The 19,928-nt window shown below is 40.2% G+C and overlaps 1 protein-coding gene across 2 annotated transcripts in view; it reads right to left on the bottom strand.

Annotated features, from left to right (window-relative positions):
* LOC311017922 (cGMP-inhibited 3',5'-cyclic phosphodiesterase 3A-like) overlaps window positions 1-19,928 on the bottom strand; it is a 66,938-nt gene that overhangs the window by 11,316 nt on the left and 35,694 nt on the right. For both annotated transcript variants that reach the window (XM_084016578.1, XM_084016579.1), the window contains exons 3-8: window positions 11,758-12,018; window positions 9,619-9,776; window positions 1,436-1,509; window positions 682-833; window positions 436-573; window positions 86-197 (exon numbers count right to left, since the gene is read on the bottom strand). In XM_084016578.1, the coding sequence (XP_083872704.1) occupies window positions 86-197; window positions 436-573; window positions 682-833; window positions 1,436-1,509; window positions 9,619-9,776; window positions 11,758-12,018 (895 nt within the window). The remainder of the gene's footprint in view (window positions 1-85; window positions 198-435; window positions 574-681; window positions 834-1,435; window positions 1,510-9,618; window positions 9,777-11,757; window positions 12,019-19,928) is intronic.

Below are 19,928 nucleotides of genomic sequence, written 5' to 3'. Positions count from 1 at the left end.
GGCTGGTTTTAGTGTTACAGCTGCAAACAAGGTTCTAAGTCAACTGAAGCAAAAAGAGAAACATGAGAGAGGTTTTCAAGCTTACATGGTATGTCTCTGTAACCATTCTCAAGGGCATGGAAGTAGTTCATGAATTCATTTACAGGGATCTTGAAGGTCTCAAACAGGCCAGTGTCTTCAAAGAGCCTGTAGGAGACCTTGAAAGACAAAAATCTGTCTGTGAACATCATCTACTTTGATAATCAACACATTACAGTTAAGAGGGGTACAGTTATCACCTATGCAATTACACGTTAGTCGTTTACTCTATGAATGCATGAAAACACAATTTTACTAAGTATCTTGTTATTACGTTCAAGCGTTTTATTGCTGGAATTTTATTGACACTATGTCTGACCTCTGAGCATAATCACTGGAGCTCTCAGATGTGCTCACCTGGCTGAGGATGCGTCCACATTTGCCGTTGGTCTTCTCCATCAAACGGAAGATGGGGAAGTTCCAATTATTTAGCTGACTCATCAAAGGCTCCAAGTCCTCCATTACTAACGGCTCTGGAGCCAGAATCGGTTTGTCCTGTGACACGTGATAAAACGTGGTAAGACAAATACTGTGTTAATAAGGTGTTTTCCATGACTGAACGATTGCAGGTTGGTCGTGTTTCATCACTCCGCCTCGCCTTACCTCGGGAGGTATTAGTGGGTGGAGGATGACATTCTGGGCTGGGTTTTTTCCTTCCTCCGTGTCCTCCTCTGTATGTGCTACATCACTGCTGTCGCTGTGGTTGGCTTCGTGGGTGCTGTCATAGTCTGATGACACAACCACCGGGTCCTCTGCTAGTAAAAGAAAAAAACAGAACAAAGAGATGTCACACTATTGCCTTAGGAAAACTGATAAACTGATGCATATCTTCAGTTTTATCTTCACGTTGTTATAGCTGGTTCATTAGCACTCAGTGATGGTTGCCATGCCATGACTTGCCTTTCATTTTTTTCCTTCAGAAATACGGGTATGTGTGTTTTGGAAGTTCTGGATTTTGAAATGATTGCTCGTTAAATACTTGTGCAGATTGCCCTGTGTGACTATGAGTGACTGAGATTAACAATTGTTGTTCACCTTAAAATTAAATTGATTATTGTATCGATTTGACACTCCAACATGTAAGGAAAAAAATACATTGGAAATACCTGTATGTGTCCTGTTACACGACTAGAAACACAGTTGGATGGAATTTGTTTATGCAGCTCTCCAGTATGGAACATGTATTTTTGCTTTTAAATAATTCCACTGTATATACTAGGCTCTTATATCAGAAGTAATGGACGTAAAGAGTTTCAGAGGTGATATAGTGTGCAGTATATAATACCACAAATACTTGTATGATACTGTTTGAAGGTAGTGGTGGTAATGATAGGAAGAAATGGGAATGAGAGCATACCTGACCGTGGTATCCTGTCTCCCTTGTCTATAGAACCCTCCCCATGGCTCAGTCTGATGTATGGTCTCCCACAGCTGGAAACAAGAGAGGTTTAACAGGTTAGAGATAAAGTGCATGAAAAGAAATGTTTCATGTAACTCAATAGGGCATGGCGTTTCCTGTTGTAATGCTGTGGTATTTGCAGCTGTTGTTGCGATCTTCCACAACTGCATATGGTAGAATCGGACAATTTCAAAGATTTTTTAATAGATAAAAAATAATGGAATATAGATGTTCAAGGATATGATGACATTTGAATTACTCTTTTGAGGAAATTGATATTTATCTGGATTCTGTGCTGTTATTTTTGTTTAGCAGAACAGATGATTGAAAAGCAAAATTAAAAGAACATGTAAAAATAAAAAAACACACAGAGACAAATGCAGAAACATACTGTACATGTGGATTTGTTTGTAACCAAAATGTGCAAGCCTTTTCTGCCTGTAGCTGTGCCAAAGAATTGGGCATAAAACCATCACTACATCTGTCTTTGATGTCTAACCAGTCGGCACAAGTTGTCGAGAGAAAAAAAAACAAAAAACTTAATGGGATTCCTACTGTGCTGTCCCCACATGTAACAGGCGTTGGGCAGATGCTTGGAGAAAAATACTCATTCATGCACTTAATGGATGCACACATTAACACAATGCAATGAGAAAAAACAACAAACCAAAATTCCGGTTCTGGCACTGTTATAAACTACTCATTAGAAAACGAGCCCACCCTCTTTGAGCTTTATGACAAATCAGTGTCAGCCTCCTGTGCTGCTCTCAACGACTTTTCCACGCTCCTCCACTGAAGCCACTGTCAGGCTGTAGGTGGTTCCAATTAAAATACCTCTCCCTAAATGTTGTAAAACCTGCCTTCTCAGGGCAGGAAATGCCTGCCGTTAGAGCATGGTGTCACATGGAGCACAAAGCCCTGTAGTGTGTCTATCTCCTTCTGATAAATTGTTTCTTGAACAGTTTTGAGCTGTACCCACCCCGCCTAATGGTCCTGAGGCCCCAACAAAGGCAGTTCTGTTGTGTTTGCATGGCCAGGTTGGACCACTGTGTGTAATGCCTAGCAGGTGTGGAATATAAAATAGTTTGATAGTTTGGCGGGCAAACAGTTAGTACATTATTGTCAGGGGGGTCTGGGCAGGCAGCAGTGCTTGGCTTAAAAGGTTTACTTTTAATGAAAGTTGAAGAACTGGCAGACACTCTTCCTAATCTGCTAATGCATCAGAATAACCTCAGCTACTGACATTGAGTCTTCAGCGCTGCATGTAAAAAAAGAAGGCCGGCCGCTTTCACTCGAGGAATCTGTCAGTCACGTATCAAGTGACTCTGCTTTTATCACAGAAAAAGGCTCCTTAATGGTAGTCACAGTGGTTAGCGCAGTAGTTACAGTCATTTAACTGTCCCACTGAGATGTATCTACAATTTGAAGACAAAATACACATGACGTATGTTTTTGTTTCAATCCTGTCTCAAAGAACTTGTGTTTATATACAAATAATTTGTTTTGCCTGATACCTTTGGGAAGAATGTAACCGCTGCCTGCAAATATGTTTGCTCATTCAAGGAAACATCCTGCATCCCATGGTGTGGTTCGATTTAGGCAACAAAAACATTTTGATTAGGAAAGGAGCATGGTTTCAGTTAGAGATTGAAAAAATCTCCTGCTTCAAGTCGGTGTTGAGTTCTTTATTCTTTAAAGTCCCAGTGAAATGGAGTAGTATTCCCCAGTGAAACTGAATATTTGAGTGATGTACAAACACAAGAGGGATTCAAATAAAATCCTGAACATTTGATTGGCGTGCTAAAAAAGTGGGCGGGCTTATATTGTTGTGTGAAACAGAGCTGGACTACGTCTCCGCACATCACCCTTGTTGCCACAAATTTCAGATGGATCGATGGATGGATGTCATGATATTGGTGGTTGAAATTGGTTGGTACTAGCTTACATTAGCACACATCATATTCTGTTTTACAGGAGGAAAAGATGATTTGATTTTGATATAAAAATAAGAAGAAATCGATCGTTTTGTCATTTTTCGCATTATTGATATGAAAACAGTGTAGCGACTTTAGGAAAGGGGTTAAAAAAGGTATTTTACTAACTAACTAATTTCAAACTACAGCAAGGGAGCTAACAGAGCTAACAGAGCTAACAGCATTCACCCGAGGGTGAACCAGAGGGTGCTACATTTCCACAAAGGATGAACACACACTGAGGGAGAGTGACATCACTCTCTGCTCAGGTAGACATTACTCCACTATCTTCACATAGCAAATAGCTGTTTGCTTCTATAATAGTGCTCTAGGAAACATCTCCCAACTTTTAAAACGTTAATCATGGTGTTGTAACTTACTGTACTTAAGAAATGAAATAAATTGTCAATCCACATTTTGCAAATATGTTTAGGGCATTAACTATTAATAAACTATTATATTATTTTATTTTAAGTTAATAATAGCCTAAAATTACAACCAAAGAGTTGTGGATCAACTAATTGATTGATTTTTTCTCCTCTAGATGAATTATGTGTCATCCTTTGTGATTTTTCAGATCAAAACGTTTCCTAATTATCATGATTAGCTATTTTTTCTTCCCAAAAGGTACTTTTGCTGTTGTAAATTTAGTATTTAGTAACTCAAAATTAGCATATAAACATAATGTAAAGACTAATCATGCAAAAGGTCAAAGGTCAAAATTGTTTTATTGCCTTGCACATGATTTTAACCAATTTAAATCAATCAATTTGGAGTCTTTCTCTGAAGTGAAAAATGACTCCTGTTCTCATACAAAATCACCTTGGCATTCCCCAGAATAAACCTTCATCAAGTGAATTATCCGTGATAGGAAATACTGTATAAATTGCAACATTGTCTGCTTTTTCTGAGAACAGCCTCCTCCTTCCATGTTGCTTATCGTAATAGTTACGAGCCATGCAATAAGCCTGACTGGCCTCAGCCTGCTCCCCTACTCCGCTGCAGTTTACTCCCAGATTTTATACTCAACCACTCACAGCAGCTTGACAGATTGCGTTTGGTCCAGAGCCCAAACGGACAGCGTCCAAGCCATGATAAACACAGCAGCCATTATTTCTGCTTCCAGTAATCTACCTACTCGCGAGCCAGATGACGTGAAGAAGATAACAGCACAGTGGCAGGGGCTGAGGGAAATGGAAGGTATTCAATCGTCCCCCTTTTACTGGGTCTGTGCGATTAAAAAAAGGCCAATATTGTAGCTTTGAAGTCGGTGTTATTCCTTCTTTACAATGTACGTCACTGAGAGCTGACATGATGGAAAAAGGAGGGTGTTAAAAAAAGAAGCCTAATGTCCTAATTAAGATTGTACAGATTTGATGATGGAGCAGAGAGAAGGCAATTGAAGCCATGTGCTCTCTCTCTCTCTCCCTCTCCCTCCCTCCCTCCCTCCCTCCCTCTCTCTCCCTCTCTATGGTGTTTTGTTTAATCTGTAAATAAATTCATATGTTAGGGCGTCTTGGCCAACTCTCAAAAGGGATTGCAGATACAGGTTACAGTACATCCATTAGAAAAGCACTCCCTTCCACTCCCCAAAACGTGTGATCGTGGTGTCAAAGCCCACTTGAAAGATTGGCAGGTTGCCAAATATGAAGAGGACATCCCAGGTTTAATCCCAACAACAGCAAGTAGTTGGCCTTAACAGCTGAAGAAGAGTCATATGCCTGAAACACAACATTGAAATGAAGTGTTACTCCGAAGAGAGTCCTCTCAGCTGCAGTAAACCAGACCCAGAGACTCCCTGTACTCTGGTTGCGTCCGTATTAAACGCTGCCAGAAGAAGCAGCTGTGACATTGTGTCCAAGCGTGTGTGTGCGTGAGTGTTAATTGTGAGGTTCTGGTGACCGGGGGAGAGGCCCAGGTGTTTGTTTATACTCACACCACCATAAGTGGCCATCGCTGGGGCCTGCTGCTGGGCCGGGCTGAGCTTTAAGACCAGGCGACGGGGCTTCGTGTACAGAAGCTGCCCCGTGTGCTTACATTTACGAACTTGTTCAAGTATCACGGTGTTATTGTTCGAGCAGACCCAAACAAGTCACTGACAGACGCGGCCCACGCCGTTCTTTATAGGGCTCGCGACGCAAAAAACCAAACAGTGTGCAGAATGTTTTCAGAGCAGTAAACAATATACTTTAGAAGTGAGAGTTGGATATACCGTAGTCATCCAGTGTAGACTTCTGCATCCGTTTTCTAGTGTAGGCTATTGTGTCAAATGAAAAGAAAGAAGAACACTTCTTACAGAAATATTATTATAACAGAAGAGAGATGTGTGAATGTACCGAGTAGTAATTTGTACTACTTATTTGTATAGTAATTTGTATACTTATTCGTATAATTATTTAATCAAAGTAGCTTTTCTATGATTAAATCCACATGTCACAACTTTCACTCTGTAAGTCTGTAACGCAGCAGAGGCATAGCAGTCTTTGTTTTGTTATAATGATAAGGGCCAGGCCACAACCACTGAGGATATGTGTTTGTCTTATGTCATTTCATTTCTGACTCCGCTCCTCCATGTCCCGTGTTTTTGTTGTGTAAATATTTGAAAAAGTGTGTGATTATGAATGAACAAATACAAAACAAACCACTACCTTTTTAGATACACAATGTGACAGTTATGTTGTCCACAGCTACGTGAAGTGAAGTCCCTCACCAAATACAAGTTGTTGAAATAAGCTTTCAACACAACACAAAATAACACTTTCTAAGGGTGTGTCCGAGTCTTTCTTTAAGTGCCGTACCATGACTATGAGTTTGTATTAGTACAAGCATGTCACACGTCATAAAGAGCTCTTTCTAAATTATTTCTAAAATTCAAAGAACACATTCTGGGAACTTGATTACAGAGACACGTGACTGGAAAGCTGTCTGCAGGGTGTTGAGTGCTATTAAATCATCTCTCCTGAACCCTCCGAATCTGAACGTAATGTGCTTTCTTAGTGGTCAGCAAAGAATGTACTCAAGTTTGCAGAGAAAATCACACTCACTCACGTCTCCTTCTCCCCCTCTCTCTCTCTCTCACTCACAGAAAATACTTAATCAAACACCTGAACATGACACAAGCTTGTTAAAAAGCTCATTCCAAAACCACAAGCTTTAACCCCCTAATACATCGGTCACCTCTTCTGGGAAAGCTTTCCACTTGAGTTTGGATCCTGACTGTTGGGATTTTCTCCCATTCAGCCACAAGAGCCTCAGTGACGTTGGGCACCGCATTTGGAGATAAGTTAGCATTCAGTGTGGGATGAGGTCACGGTCGGGGGGTTTAGCGGTATTTTGTATAATAAAAATAATAATAAAACAGAAGTTATTGAAGCAGGTCAGATTTCTACATAATAGTCAATTCATGTTTCATATCATTGTTTTGACAAAAGCAAAGATGAATACATAGTGCAGTTACTGTGTAACATGATCCATCCTGATGGATGCAGCAGCACTCAGATCTGCCCTTTTTAAGAAACAACCATGGGAATATAACTGCACCTAATTGCATTGGACAAACTGGCCACCTGCTGCCCTGTGATTGGTCTTTGCATCTAATTTTGAAACTAAAAAAAAAAAAAAAAAAAAACATGGCAACTCGTCTGGAAACATCACATTTGTGCAAAACTACCCACCCGAAATTAATTTCTAAATTCATCTGAGGTGGAAAATAGGCCATGCATTTGCAGACTAATGCCTCATTTTACAGCGAGTGAGTTTTTATCTAAAAGTTCACTGACTGGTCCAGTAAGTATGTGATCGAGCTGATTTAAATCTCGACTTCTACACATAAAGCTTGCAGTGAAAACTAAGCTCATGAGATGCCTTTTGTCTGAAATTGACAGGTTGTACCTTTTTGTGATGGATAAATCTTCACGCATTAAAATTAAATAGCCTTAAATACAGAAAGGGAGAAACAAGATACACGTGCTGTTGTGCTGTATGTCTGCACATACACCTCCAACACAAAGGTTATCATCATTGAAACGGTATTGTTTGAAGCTATGCAGGATCTTTGAGTCAGACTTCAGACATTTCAGTCTTTCTGAAGTTCTTCTACACATTAATAATTAAGCTCAAGCTTCAGTCCTGATAAAACACATTTTGCAACATTTGAAAATTAACTTTGTATTAACTTGTACATGCAAACTTATAGACATACACACAAACCAACATAATGGACTAAGTCTCCCCTGTATTTGGCACATTACAAGCGTCTGTGGCGCTGCTTGGCCCCACAGAGACACAGACAAGCATCTGCATTTGCAGACGAACGCTGATCTCCATCAGAGGGCTGTCATGCCTGTGACACAAACTTAGGGAGAAACTGCATAAGGTAGATGAAACACGCAGGGACTCTTTCTTGTTGAGGGATAGTTAATATTTTAAAGACAGGGAGCTTGTGCCGTCTGGTACTGCTTGTGCATCCAAATCCTAAAAACGGCGTGTGCATGATAACTCATATTTAATTACACACGAAGATGCACAGCTGAAAATGATCAAGCTGAATCTCCATCTTTTGAAATTCATAAAAAAACACAAGCTGTTCTTTTATAATCCAAACATAACGTCAGCGTAATCACTGTGTAATTGTAAGGAATGCAATCTGATCAAAGTAAATTATGCTGAAATAGTTCACTTAGTAATCAAAACCACTCTTATAAATGAAGTATTTATTTGTATTTATTCTAGATTCAATGCACTAATGTGATTTAGTAGCAAGACAAAAAACAGCAGAAATAATTCTCGTTATTAGTTGTGTTTTCAACAATAAGGGACTATAATTTCTTGACATTTCTACTGATTTCCTTATTACTTCTGTCTCAACACAATGAAACAAGCAGAGCAGATTTTCTCAACGGCTTTCGCAAAACAAAATGCATCGAAGCATAAACCCATTCATGCACACACTCATCATTACTCACACATATCCTGCAGCATTCTCTATCCCACTTTCCCCAAAAAATACATACATATGGATATGTATATATGGATGAATGTATCACTGGGTTTATAAAACACAAAAAAATATGGTAATACTTTCCATGAAACCAAAATATTTATACCATAATGATATATATAATATGATTATTAAATAATTAATTAATTAAGTTATTTATAGTCTTATTGTGGCTTTAAAATGAATATCTATGCAAGCAACACACAAGACTTTCTTCCTTTACTTGACTTTACAAATCATAAAATGCTTAATAATGTGTTAGGATTATGGCTCTAAAGCTTAATGGACATTTGTGAATGCTTATAACTATACAGTGGTAAGCAGATTATGACACATTATACATATGTGGGCGTCCACAAACAAAAATAATAATTGCAAATACATTTTTGTACAGTACTGGGTGTACTAATTTATGAATTTATAATTTATATACAGATCAACTTTTGAACCATGATCTGTCTGTGTAGTGTGAGTCCCGTGCTATCTTCTGCACAGTGTGCAGAGTTTATGAGTGTCTTAGATATTCAGGTTAATGTGTTCGCCTGTGGGGCACATATCCATTCTGACATCCTCTTCTGAACTGACTGTTCACTCGTGCTTGTCTTTGGTATAACTGCAGCCACAGTGCTGAAAATAAACCTCTCAACCTTCAGAACGATGTGTCATGCAATTGTCGCCATGTTGGAGTCCTTAGAGCATTTCTACCATAGTGTGTTTAAAACTAAAAAAAGGTGGTGAACATGCAGGTGAACACTGAGGTATGAATATTATTGTTTTGTTTTGTATTGTTTCAGGTTTTATATAGCCTCAACCTAGTAGTTAATGAGTTGCTTATTAGAATATTCTATTTAAGTTGATGCCTTGGAGTTATTTATTCTTTATTATGAGCAAAATGACTGCTTCTTCTAGCAATAGTACAATGTTGCATAGTAGGACCTAATTAGTACATTAAAATAGTCATATTATAATAATAGGCTTTGCTTTAAACATACCAACATTGTTCCTCCTTCCGCCTTTTGAGGGAAGAAAAAATAAGGCAGGCAGAAAATAATAACGTGTAATACAAATGAAACTGCATTGGTAAAACTGCAACTGGAGCAGAGGTACTGTAAAGGTAACTTTCTGAGGATTGGAAAGAGATATGCTGAGAGAGAACAAGCAGCTCATACCTGCAGGTGAGTGCTTCATGGTAAGGTTTGATGCTAGCGCTGCGGTCCCTTCGGACGGGCCCGGGTTCAATGGTGGGCAGGCCTGTGGCAGACGTGGTGGTGGTCCACGTGGAAGAGATCCTCCTCAGAAGACCAGGGTGGAGACTCCGCCTCAGACGCTGTACACACAGGGAAACACATTCAGACACATGCATACAGTTAACACCACAGGAAAGCCCTTACCATCACTCTTTTTTATGAATTAATAAAATCCTCACCCATAACTAACTGCAGGAATAATAATAAAAGAAAAACACATGGCTGTAATTGTGTTGGCTCTAAAAGTGCTCCCACCTGCGAGGTAAGGTCTGCAGTCAAATTGATCATTGAGATGAGACCGTTGTTTTTCTTGAATCTGCCCAAGACGAAACAAATGATGTAGCTGATAAAACCTGCAAAATCTTTCATGAGGCACTTTAATCATTTTTTCCTTCATTGGATTCAAACAGTCATCACTGACCGGAGGATATTGGCATGCAGCCGTGCCAACGATGCCCCTCATGGTACAGTATACAGAATCACTGTCATATACAGATACATTTCATCATAAGGATTCCTGCCTCTCTGCTTTTCAAGTGCCACAGACACTTGTAATGTGCCATTAAGTCTCTCTCGTTCTTTTATCTGCCCCTTCTTTGCTCCTTCTCTGGGATTCCCAGTGGTCTGTGCCCTTGTGATGCCTCCGTCTGCTCGGTGCCATGCAGCAGCTTGGCACAGCAGCGCTAAACATGGCAGGCTCTCTGTCTCTCAGTCTTCTCCAGGATGACCTAGTAAAGATCGCCTCAGAATCCTGAATGAGTCCATTCACAGCGAGGTGTCATATACTGAGTGCAAGCACCTACTCATACACACCTTTGGTTGAGGTCACTTTATTGGACGTTTCACTGACTTACGCTTGAGGCTTTGAGAGCCCCTTATAAGACCAATCCCATTGTCTGATTGCAGCATATGCTTGTTACAGATTAACAAACAAACACACACCTACTAAAAGGTACCGTAAATGCTTTAATGATTACAAAAATATGTGTTCAACTCCTGATTTGAAAGCGGAATAATGGTGTGATTTTCGCAAATTTTTTTTAATGAAAGCCCTGCAGAAACAAACCAAAAGTAGAAACACGCGATTGCAAGAAACACACACATCACCATCGGCAACAGCATGGCAAAAACCACCCTCACAAAAAAAGAAAAAAAACACAGCTGATCCCTGCTGCCCCATATCAGACAGAACATGGATTTAGGAAAAGTGCCTGAAAGCCATGATCTACATGAAACTCTTAGCTAGGAGGCAGAAATGAAACGCTCTCGCCCTAACCACGTTAACTCCTCCTGCTTTTCTCCTCCCAGGGAGTCAGAGCCAGGCAGGTCGTCTTTAATGAGTGCAGTATCGCTGGTCACTCCACAGGCGCAGCTTGTCTTAGCTACTCTTACAAAGTTGAGGCAATGATTTAAAAAAAAAAAAACACCTGTCAGCCAAGCGATTGGCTTGATGGCATGGCAACCATCAACCACATGCCACCTTCCAAGACAGGCTAGGTATCGGCCTCAGATTAATAAACTGGATGTGGTGTGTGGGGGGTCCAGTTCTGTCGACGCACACTCGCCCCTCTTTTGAGAGATGCGTTCACCTTCATGTTGCCTCTCCCCTTTCTACCCATGCAACGCATACACACATACTGTCTGGCTCTGCACATCTGTCATGTTGACACAGCTGTGGCTATGAAAGGGAGAACAGTGCTCGGAGCAGCAGACGCGCTCTATTTTTCTTCACTCAACTCTATGAAAATACTCCTTCATTTGATGCTAAAAGCTCTGAGAGCAGGAAGCACTCATTAGCTGAAACATGGGCTAAAAGATTAACATGTGTGTGGACCGCTGTTTGGTGTATAAATCATTTGGCCTCGATAAAATGGACTGCATTTCCATCTAAGGGTTATTTCAGCTGTTTCCAAAAGAAAAAAACTAATCAGGACTACTTTTGGATTAACAATTTCAACGTTAATATGTCGGTGAAATTTCCTCACTTTCATCTAGACTTCTTGGTGCTTATCTTACCTGTTAAGTGTAAACCATGACACTTTGTCTTCGTTATGTCCTCACCTTATGGATGGACGTCTTCTCTCCTTTCTCCGGTCCCTCCTCTGAGTCGGAATAGGTGTAGGCATCACTGGGGTTAAGCAGGGGAGCAGGGCGTGGCCGGTGCAGCGGCTGAAAGGTGAGCTGGGTGGTTAGAAGGTTGCTGACGGCCCGCAGGGAAGTGCAGGTATTGGGGGGCAGAGAGGGGTCAGCCAGCAGGTCTGTGATCAGTCCGTGGGCTTCTCCCATCACTGCTATGTCCACCATGACAGTAGTGCCTGATGACTATGGGGTGACAAGGAGACAGAGAAAAGAGAAATAAACATCATTGCTGCTGTGGCTAATGTGAGTTAATGCAAATAAATGGCTGGATCTGATAGCGGCTGTGTGCAGCTTCTTTGTGGCGGGCGTGAAGAACTATGTCAGCAACTCCGTGTGAGCATATAATTGAGTGCTGCAGGGAAGATATATTTTTTTAGGCCAACCTCTGTCGTTAGCATCACACTGGTTCCCTGGACAAAAAAGCCAAATGGGATGTTTCAATTGGATTTTGGATTATTGCAGAAAATAAGCTTGAAGCTAATATTAGCTACAGTAAATTAGCTCATATGTTTATGATACTTCTATGTTTTGTTTAATTTGACCTATCGAAGTGGAAGCCAAATTGTGTTGAAGTTGTGTTTTTGCTAAAGACGAACAGCTTTAACTCTCAGTGGTGGAAACTGGCAAAGTGTATTTACTCAAATACTATTGTTAAGTACAATTATGAGGTAGCTTATTTGTTATGTTTAATAGTTGTTTGTTAACTAATAAATATTCAGTACAATTCTGAGTAGGGGTGTGAATCTTTTGCTTCACAGTGATTCGACTCGATTAACGATTCAGTAGTTGGCGATTCGATTCAAGGACAATTTTTTGGGGGGAACGATTCAATTAGATTCTGAAACTTTTAACCAAAATTCTATACCCATTAAATAAACATGCAATAATGTGAGTGAGACTATTAGTATTCTTCTGAAAGGTGAAAAAAATAACCAAATTACTTATTACTTAAATATTTATTCTATAAAAAAAAGTAGTCATGCATACTAATGTCATGCAACTACATAATATTTTATGCTGAATACATAAATGTAATTAAACATTGCTCATTTATTTGAACATTTTTCAGTGGAAATAAATGCTGGCAGGGGAGAGAGTGTCTTAAAAGTCTTAAAACATTAATTAATGTTGCGATTCATAAGATTTAACGCATTAATGTTGATTATTGGTGAAGCCAAAACAATTAATTCTATTCATTTATTTTAGCAGATCAATTTAGTTGAATCAGTAGGACTGACAATCGATTCATCGATGCATCGCATTAATCGTTACACTACTAATTCTGAGGTCTTTATAATTAAAGTAGCACAAATGAATGTGATACTCAAAGGCTCATATTGCTATGAGTAACACGAACCTACACCTTGCTGCAGTGATGTAGAGGTACTACAGTCGGGGATCCCAAAGTGGGGGTCGGGTAAATTGACTGAATAGAGTAAATTGTTATGTAAATCATATCATGGTTGTCAGGCTGTTCTGTTCTTTTGTGTTGTCGTTATGCCGTGTTATGCCTATTAGTGCGTGCGTCCTGTGCGCACGCTTTCTTATGTGTAACCCTAACCCTTATTTGTTTCTTACGTCAGTCAGCTCCAGGGATAGAGGGGGTCGTGGGATTAAAAGTTTGGGAACCTCTGTACTCCAGGTTGTGTCAGTGCACAGTGATGTCATTGTTCGATGATGTCATTGGTGATGCTGATTATAGTTAAGAATACATATTAGCACTACTTTTCAGCCTGGTGTCAAGTAACTTAATTGCATATTTATGCACACAGTCATAACCAAAACAAATGATACAAACTACTCCCAAACACAAAAATATGAAAGTAAGAAAACAATAGACAATTTACTCTGGACCACTATCATAGGAGACATATTTAATCACAGTTTTGGACTCCTTTATAACTTGATAAACTGTATTATGATTGTGGCATCACACACAAATGCACTCACACATCAAAGTTATATACTACACCTTATATGGCTCCTTTCAGCTCAGTGAAAGCAACAACGTGAGGAGGAGCAGCGGCTGGTACGTCACAGTTGACATGCTTGGAGCTTTTTAGTCATCTAAGCAACAATACTGGGTTGGAGCACGTTCAGCACAGCTGTGCAATACTTAATGCTTAATACATGCACTCCTTAGCAATGTCTCAACTAGAATCTGACCTTTGACTTCCTCACTCCTGACCTCTCAGACGGCCAACAGCCCTCGTCTGTTTCTGACCGTCTGTCCTGCTGCTTTGAAGGCACCAGCGTAATGTGAGCCGGCCTTGTTTTTGCGGGGTAAGAGTTCACAACTCACTCTTAATTGCTGTGCCTAGAGCAGTTTGAACAACCACAACTAAACACAGGTCAGTCTCGGCTGCCAACAAATTTATCTAATATGCTCGTGACTTCCCTTTTTCTCCGAAGAATGTTATCAGATTTTTCTCCCCCAATGTCCCATTCACTTTGTCACCAGCTGCCAGGCACCCAGATTTATTCTGTTTACACTGGCTAAGTGGCGAGGGGTTGACCTGAACAACATATGTGTGAGCACCTTTCATTCATCTCGACTTGTGGGAACAGTGAAGGTTTCGCATTTTATTTTCCTAGTCATATCAGATAAGTCACTGTTTTTATGCACTTTTCCTACTGCTCTGCAAAAGGACAAAAGTGGTGTGTTCAGCGGAGCTGAGGAAATTCCTCCACATGTGGTGATCCACATGTGATGATGACACACATTTATTGATAAATCTGACATATGGTGAGCTCTGGGACCAAGATAATCTCTTTTAAAGACGAGGAGAAGTGCTGTGGGATGGCTGATGTAACGTTTGCGGACAGACGACTATTGATGGAGGACTACCTGATCCCTCCTCTCCTCTTCTTCTTCCCCTCCTCCTCCCTCTCCTCCTATATTCCTATATTCTGCAGTGAATGCATGCATCGAAGATAAGATACAAACGCCTGTCTCTCAGCTCATTTACAAGCTGATTTAAGTGTTTCTAAAGAAGGGGTTTAAGAAGAATATAGCTGCTGGAGAACATCTGTCTGCATCCCCAACCCACGCATGAGTGCACACAACTTCTACAAACGTAACCATATAGTTTCTCATAGCACAGCCGATACAAAAGCCAAGGGAAAACACACGCTGCATAGACAAAGACACACAAATGCACAGCGACATTGACTTCACCCTGCATGCATAGAGACACATGTGGATGAGCATTGCGTCACGAAGCTTGAAGCCAGAAACACAGAGTGTGGTGAAAGGCTCCAGGTGCACTGGACACATTAGAGACTTGTGGACACAGTGGGGATCTTGCATTCATATTGACCTTCTATACTACAAAAAAAAGCCAACATCTTGATGCATTAGAAAGAATGCACCATTACGATACTGAGTGTCTACCTTTTAAACTCCTTGCTTTGAAGCTCTCTCCAGAATGTTTGTGAGACGAGGAGTAAAAGCTTTCAGCTATTAAGCAAAATGGACTAAAGGGAAAGATAGTGATCACTAGTGCAAGCTGGGCTTGGCTGGAAGAACGTCCCGATGTTCCAAACCTTCATGCTATGTGCAAACTAAAACTTAACAACAATCATCAATGGGCGTCCTGTAACAGATCGGATTGTGAGTAAGTTACATAATACTATAAGGTTATATAAGCATTTCCTGTCAGTTAGATGATCAGTTTCATTCACCGGCCCCAGCCACCAGGATTAATCTCATACGAGCCCCACACAGTGACCCCAGTCTGTGGACTGCGAGTACAATAGAAAAAGCTTCTGGACAGATGTTATGATGGAGCTTTTCAAAATTCATAATATTTTTCTGAAAGCACCACAGCGGATGTTCTTTCCTTGGTCACGTCTGCAGTGTTTGTAAACATCATTAAACACATTAAAATCAATGCGTTTTTAATGTTCCAGTGAGGCTGTATACAGTTTAATGAAGTCTTTTTCTAAATGGTTCCCTAAGCATGCATGCTCCTTTTACTGCTGCCCTACACCACATTAATAGTTACACATAATCACATCTGGGAACTGTCAACAACTGTCAGCCAGTGGCTCACACTCCTCTCTCTGGAGATGTTTTATTTATTTATTTTGAGAAGTAGACCCTTCAGAGTTAGTCAGTGATCCAGCACCTCAGAGAGATGTGTGAAGGAGATATGGGAGAAAGTGCTATAAATTATAGAGAAAAAAAGACAAAGATCGCCTCTTTGATCATCGAAACAACAGCTTTGTTGGTTTTAAAATGAATTAATCATTACTTTTTTTCCAGGTAAGATGGATCAATCTTTGTTTTTAAAAGAAACATACACAAAGCCAAAAAAAAAAAAAACGCTGGCAGCAGCAGACTGCAAACACTCATCCAATCCGATTAATACATTAGCACATTGGATGAGCTCATCGCTAGCCATTTGCACTGGCTTTTGATGTTTGATTTTGGTTGACCGTGAGATTTTATAGATTGCTAAGTTAGCACAAAGACTGGAGACAGTGGGTAACAGAATGTAGTATCTTCATGTCTACTCTCAGCAAGAAATCCCAATCCAGGTTTTTCTTAAAAAGGACAGGGGATGTATTATGAATATATATAATAATATATATTGTTTTCATTGTTGTATAATAAACTCAAACTAAGAATTGTTTTGTTTTGTTTGCGTGGAATGAGCCATTCTATCTACAAAGGAAGTGGGACCTATCCATGGAGTCCACTATGTTTCTACAGTAGCCCTTATGAACAAACCAAACACTTGCTCAAGAGCAGGACTCTTATCTTTTACCTGAAGGCTACTATAGTTCTCAGATAAACTTCCACACATCCATCCATCCATCCATCCATCCATCCATCCATCCATCCATCCATCCATCCATCATGTTCATAATTTCTGTTGCAAGTAATGCGTTGGTGTCCAGTTGGTCAGAGCACGGTCCAATCAGCGTCCTGAGTTACTGGCAGCTACAGGCATGGCTTAGGTGTGTGTGAGACAACACAGAGAGGCGACTTTTCATTCAAAACAACAATGGCAGCTCCATTATAGGTTAGCGTAGATGCTGAAGAATACTGAAGAATATATGTTTATTGTCTGTTTCTACTTTAAACTAAAATGTATTTACCCCTCATGGTTGCATTTTACCTTCAACACATTTGTGTGAAAATTATCAACTTTGAAGAGACTCCTTGAAAGCTTTCACAAGAATGGAACGGACGTAACGGCCTGAGAACATAATGCCTCCAGCCATGGCTGTTGCCAGCATGGAGGCATAATAAATGAGGCAGTCATACAACACTATGTGCTGCACTTAATCTAGTGAGATGGTGCTCTTAGGGAAGGAAAAGTGAATGATGATTTTAATTTCACAGCAATTAAATGCATTGCTCAGGGGTAACTTAAGGGTCCACTGTGTAACACTTATAGGGATCTATTGCCAGAAATGGAATATAATATTTATAAGCACGTTTTCTTTAGGGTGTAATCGACTGAAAATAAGAATCTTTTTTTTCAATATCTCAGAATGAGCTGTTTATGTCTACATCCTCTTTACAGAGCCGGCCGCCATGTTTCAACAGTAGAACAAACAAACCAAACACTTGCTCTAGATAGGCTCATTCATGTTTTAGCCACCTTAGTTCTCCTACTCGCTTGGCACACGAGAAGTTTCAGTTCATGCAATCTGAAACTTCGCCACTAAATGCCGCCACAGTATCTTCAATAGTTGGGCCATTTAGAGACAGATTTATTACATTTTTAATGTTTAGGAGCCCTTCTTTATGCCAATGTGGATTAACTGGGGTGACCTTGTGCTTTTCAATAAATCATACTTTTGGAGCATGTGGATTCTTTTATGCTCACAACTCCGTACTTTTGCATTCAACTGGGAGGAGGCACGCTCATTTTAAAAGGCAGGAAATCTCTGTTCCGACCGATGCCAGCCCTTCACACACCCACTGATCCTCCTAATCCAGCCCATATGCCAAGTACCTCTGGTCACAAATTTACCACAAATCGGTGTGATATTTGGTCACAAGCCTCTAGCTTTTGTCGACATGCTAGAATTGATAAAACTGACTACTTGGATCACCAAACAGTTTTTTTTTTAATCATTCTTCAACAAGCCAAGCCATATACTAAACCATGCATGGACATTCTGTTAGGACATTTACTATGAAAAACTACAGTGTATAAGTGAATAACACAGTTTGGAACAGTACGTCAATAGACATGCCATAGATTAACACCCGTACAGGAGTTCATGTAAACCATACCAAGGGCCAGTCAAAACAAACCAGCAAATCACTTCTGTGGAGTGAAAAGCTATTTGTCCACACAGCTTCTGTCTAGTGAAGGCCCTGCCCTGCTGTATGTGGAGCTTTAGTTGCAGTAATGTGCACCAAAGAATGCTGGTTTATTCCAGATATTGTACCAGATACATTTAACTTTAATTGTGGTGACTTACTAGAGTTACATATATACATAAAAAATCTTAATGCTGGTGCATACATTATTTTATTTTTTATTTTTCACATCACACATTACAAACAACACCATGAACACTGACTGTTGCAACAACACCAAGCAATTGAAATATGATGGCTGGTGCTCCTGCTGTGTCCACATGTTTTTGCCAAAACTATGCAGAAGACAGATGAAGTGCATTTGGTGCAATAGACAAAAGGCTGATCCTCCTGTCTAATGATGATTATGAATGGGATACACAGAATGAGAGGTCAAATTTTTTGCAATTTTTGAGACAGTCCACTTCATGCACTTTAAACCCCTTGTCTCCCTCATCTAAACATACAGTCCTCTTAGCCTCTAGTGAAATACCAGTAATATGTGAGGCTTCTTAAAATTGTGCAATGGTGCAAATATAATGTATCCCACTGGAGAGGAGATACTGGAGAGATACTGGACAAATGCCTCAGGGGCCAACTGGAGAATGAAAGGCATTTGATCCTCTTAGTAAACACATTTCAATACTGTAAGCAACTCTGAGTCTTCATAAAGCACACAGATACACACACTGTGGGGCTTATTCTGCAATTAACCCCCAACAAAAACCTCATATTCAGAGAAAAAGGGAATGTGCTGAGCAAGAAGCTGGGGAATATATATATATATATATAAAAAATGCATTATTCTTTCTTAGGTTGATTTTATTTACACGTAACTCTCTTTTTGAAAAATCATTACCATGCAGTTTTGTATTTCAGTGGCAGTGCAGTAATGGCCCTGATTACATCTGTCGAGATGGATTAGCTGAAGAGGAGCCTGGGAGATGGTGATGTTCTCTACTTAAAATAACAGAGCAGTGATACTGTGTGAATCACAGCAGAACGGTAACAAAAAACTCCTCTGAGACGCTCCTTGCTCCCTGCCTGAGCTCCGACAGCCAAAACTACGCCCAGCAGCACTGCACTTCCCACTTCCCGACCAAACCTCCACCACGACCCAACTCCCCTCACAACCCCTCCACCGACCCAGACCGAAGCTGTACTGAGCCAGGTCCTCGGCGGCAGCCAGGATACAATTACACGCTATTACATATTTTATTAAAAATATAGTGGGTGGGCTAAGGAATGTGGGGGGTATTCAAACAAAACAAAAAATAATAACTGCCTCATTAATGATTTACTGGGAAAGGTCAAGCCAATTGACCCCTAACATGCAGCCATCTCGTCTCCAAGGAGAGGCTTCTTTTTCCTCATATTTCAGGGTGTTGATTCCAACAAAGGGACCAAGAAAGTATTTTAAAAGAACTCAAGAGACACACAGACAGACCTGTAGAGGCACACGCAAGCAAGAAATGCTGGTATAAAGGACAGGGCAAACAAAATACATGCATGAGGTAAAACAGATGGCTTACACTGGGCGATGACTGAGCGAGAATTTACCACATGATACAAGTGGTGAAACATATAACCAGCACTGCAGCAGGCACAGTCACAACTTTTTAAAAATCAGGCATGCCATAAATAAAATTAATTCTAGTCATTCTATTCCTCACTTTCTCTCTGAAAAATGGCTCCAGCTCAGAGGTCTTTTACTGCTGCACGTCACAAAACGTAGGAGCTTGAAAACTTAGGAGCTTGGTAATGCTCA

The sequence above is a fragment of the Eutrigla gurnardus genome (assembly GCF_963514095.1).
Source record: "Eutrigla gurnardus genome assembly, chromosome: 9".
NCBI lineage: Eukaryota > Metazoa > Chordata > Actinopteri > Perciformes > Triglidae > Eutrigla > Eutrigla gurnardus.
This window is presented reverse-complemented; position numbering and strand designations above follow the sequence as displayed.